Source organism: Gavialis gangeticus, unplaced genomic scaffold (genome assembly GCF_001723915.1).
Source record: "Gavialis gangeticus isolate Ggan-Ray unplaced genomic scaffold, GavGan_comp1, whole genome shotgun sequence".
NCBI lineage: Eukaryota > Metazoa > Chordata > Crocodylia > Gavialidae > Gavialis > Gavialis gangeticus.
Genome location: NW_017728992.1, coordinates 117,842,112 through 117,846,074, shown reverse-complemented (window position 1 = coordinate 117,846,074; position 3,963 = coordinate 117,842,112). Strand labels below are relative to the sequence as shown.

The following is a 3,963-nucleotide window of genomic DNA, read 5'->3' as shown; positions in this document are numbered from 1 at the left end:
GGGGGGGGGGGGGGGGACACCTAAAGTTCCTCATTCCACTCATCCTCACTGAAGTGGGTAGAAAAAGGAAGGGGCATATGGAAAAAGAGATATAGTTTGCTTACAACTGCTAAAGAATATTCCGAGTGCCAGTTTCAGGATTATAACAACTGCTAAAATGTTGATGATGAAAATGATACTGCTAGTCATTGTTCAGGGCAATGGCCTTGACTGGAATTCCAATAACCTGCACTCCCCAAGCAGAATTGTAGAGGGGGAAACCTAGAAAGTGGGTGTCTTGTGCAAGGTCAGCAAGTAATAAGATATTAATGATTTGTTAATTGTTACAAACATGAGTGAAGCCTAAATACATGGTGTACAAAACACTGCAAGAAAAGTTAGGAAAAAGGTCTCTCTCCAACATACAAACTGATTGATTTCTGGGTGAAGAGTTAGGGAAGAACACAAAAAATATAAGGGAGAAAGGTAAGGAAAAATGTGTGTGTGGGGGGGGTAGAGGGCAAGAAAAAGCATGATATCAACACTGAAGACAATTCAGGAAGAAGGGACCTCCTCTCTGTCCCACTCCCCTCTTAAAACATCACAAAGCCATCCACCATGATCTATCACAGGGAAAAAAGCAGGCACTGACCCAAAAGAAAAAAGTATAGAAAGCTGGCTGAATCATCTGAAGTTCATCAGTACCAGTCAAATCAACTCAAATACTTCTCTGAGCAAGTTTTAGTGACAGCCTTACTTTATTTGAACTGCACAATTACATTATGTTCTCTTAAAACATATTTTTAGCTCTTTGGGTATAATAGAAAGTTATGTCCAAAAACTCAACATAATTATCATGTAAGAAGTGTGGTGACACCTGACTAGTAAGCTCTGGCATCACCTATCAAACAGCAAGTAAGCTTTTCAAGTTCTAGAAGTATATTTTTTTAAACATACAGGAACTGAGGCTAAAAGATTAAGTTAAACAGAAAATCTATGATATTTGATTATACATTCACTGATATATACTGTAACACCTTAAATGCATATAAGCTTTTGTTTTGGGACTATATAAATGATTACCTAAATTCAAGCTAGCCTGGAAGAGGTGGATAGCACAGCATGAAGTCTTTCTAGAGCAGAGAGGGCCAACCTTTTTGGCAGGCATGCCAAAAGTTAACCCTGCACACCGAATGCCACTACAATCCTCTTCCTCCTCCCACTATGCTTTCTGCTCCTTGCCCCGTCTTCTGCTCCAATTCCTGCTCCCTGCCCCCATCTACTGTTCTGCTGCCTGTCCCTTCCCTGATCTTCTGCATGCCACAGATTTTAGAATACCCTTGTAAAGTATCAATATACTTCTTTTGGTTAGGATATTGGCAGAAGTGGTTAGAATATACTCTTTCAGCCTACGAGGGTTGCTACCATCTGTGGGCATTTATATGCATACATTTGTCTGCTCCAACGCTCCTGTGCAGACTTCATTAATCGCGTCTGCTCCGCCCGCAAGCTGACATGCCCAGCACTGCATTGCATACATTTGTATAAAATAGCAAAATGCATGTCAGCACTGACAAAATGGTGGCAGTGCGCTTTTGAAGTAAAACACCTTTGGTATGCTTTAGTTCAAAAGCGCGCCACTGCCATTTTCTTAGCGCTGACGCACATTTCATTATACCAATGCATGCACCAGTGCCAGCTGCCTTTAAAAGTGCCCAGTGATGTGGTGCCAGCATATGTACATGTGCCCTATATTTTGGCAAAGTCTGACAGCTTTCAAGTATAAGACAGTTCATAGATTAGTCTGAGTTAAGAGAAAAAGCCTTTCACCACACAAGTTATATATCTTTTTATGTTTTTGCTTGTAAAACATCACAAATTCCTTCACAAACTTACTATGATTAATTCATAGTCTTGGTGCATTCTACAATATTCCAAGGGTGATTAAACAGAGTGCCATTTATTCACTTTTAAATGCGTGTAAATGGAGGGATGTGACAGGGGAAGTAACACACACTGAAGGGGATGGAGTCTTTAGTGCCCCAAGTTGTAAATTAGAAGCAGAAAGATTAAGAAAAACTGTTGTGGATGCCACACACATGCGCACCCCCCAAGTTAAAAAAATTAAGACAGAATATGATTGGTGTTATCTCGCACCTGAAATATACACACTTTGTTGTCACAGTTTAAAAAAAGTGAGACAAAAGGAGAAACAGATATCACAAGAGTGTAGAATAGTAGCTGAAATAAAACTTTTGAGAAAATATTTTTTGTAGAAACTTAAAGTTACAGTAGGAGAGGGAAGATGTCCCAAAAATATGCACTATGAATGAGGTACAAAAATACTAATGGTAGGTGGCTACAGAGCCAAGCAGACTCTAGGACACAAGAAAGGTAGAGGGAAAACAGAGTAAGGCACTTCACTCAGGCTGTTCAGTTCTGCCATTAAGTAAGCTGGCAAAATCTAGGGGAGAGAGTCAGTACAAAGTGGCAAAGACAGAAACTACAAGGTTTCCTGGCTACGTCTATACGAGCCACAGGCAACTCCTGGCATGGATGCTAGAGTGTGGCATGTGAAGACATTTTGCTTGGCACAAGTGCTTTGGGGCAGCAACAACAAGAATCAGGCCCCTCATGGCTCCCCCACCATCTACCCTTGCATGCTAATGTTTTACAAGTTAAGGCTGTGGGTGTTTTTGGCACTCTGCCTAAAAATGGTACAGACCAGGGGTCCGCAACATCTCCAGAGCAAAGCTGAAAGCACCACAAAGGAAGTTTCTTGTGCACCCAAGCCAACAAATCGGAGTAGCTGACTTCGGTGCATCATTACGCACAAGAGCCCAACACTGTGTTCCATCTCTCTTGAACATGTGCCATACTACTCAGGTCACTCACAAGTCTGAAAACTGAGGTAAGATGGCTTGAGTCTCATGGAGTACATGGAACTTATTTCTCAAAAACACTTCTAGGCTTGCTCTAGAGAAAGCATAGACACATCCTCTGTAGATATGTTCAATACAGTAGGCCTGATCCAAACTCCCCTGGAGCAGATTGAAATCTTTCATCCACTTCAACAAATTTTAGCTTAAACCCAATAAAAACATGTGAAAATGATAACGGTGACAAAGAACGTGCAGTGGGGCAGAAACGTTGACAAGACAACAAAAGGGAAGAGGCAGTCAAATATGAAAGAGAAGACAGAGTGCCAAGTGTCATGACCAGGAGTAAACAGTGGGGGAAAAGAAGAGAGGTTAATGCATTAAAAGTGTTCTCATAAATTAAGCTGACCACACACTCAAGATGAAGAGCTATAAATGCAGGTGATACTTCTCTTGAGATAAATCTAGGAAAGGAACTTACCTGTGTCCCTCATTATACCCGTATTTTGGAATAGCCAAATAAAATGGAGTCTGGCCACCCTCAAAGCCTAATCGGGGACGATTTCCTCCTCGTGCGTATCCTTTGTTGCCTCGACCGCATTTATTACCTCCATAACGTCCACGTTTACATTTTGTCTAAGGAATAATACATACATTGGTTAATTCAATTATGGTAATCAATTCTGCATATACAGTACACATTTTACAGAAATAAGACTGACCGATGATTAGGCTTGGCAAGATTCAATTAAAAAAAGGGTAAACATTGATAAACAGCGATTTCACCACACACACACAGACTGACAAAATGTATTTCCAGGGGTAATCAAAGTTTATAGAAAGGGAACATAAGAAAAATGATGGCTGACGTGATGGAGTGTGTGATGACAGGGGGAGCAGTTCTACAGAACCATGCTGACTGTAGTTCGGACAGCAACTCTCAGAAACTGTAAGGTGCCAGGAATAAAGGAAGAGGAGGTGGCAAAGCAGACAAGGGAGATATAAACAAGCAGAGCCAGGACTGATGGCACCTCTGCCACTCAGCTGGCAGCAGTCCTACAGTAGTTATACAGGTCATGGCGGGGCATTAAATTGTACTATAATA

The 3,963-nt window shown here is 41.3% G+C and overlaps 1 protein-coding gene across 2 annotated transcripts in view; it reads right to left on the bottom strand.

Annotated features, from left to right (window-relative positions):
* The window catches only part of MRPL15 (mitochondrial ribosomal protein L15), a 13,229-nt gene that overhangs the window by 4,653 nt on the left and 4,613 nt on the right, over positions 1-3,963 (bottom strand). For both annotated transcript variants that reach the window (XM_019527342.1, XM_019527351.1), the window contains exon 2: positions 3,340-3,494. In XM_019527342.1, the coding sequence (XP_019382887.1) occupies positions 3,340-3,494 (155 nt within the window). The remainder of the gene's footprint in view (positions 1-3,339; positions 3,495-3,963) is intronic.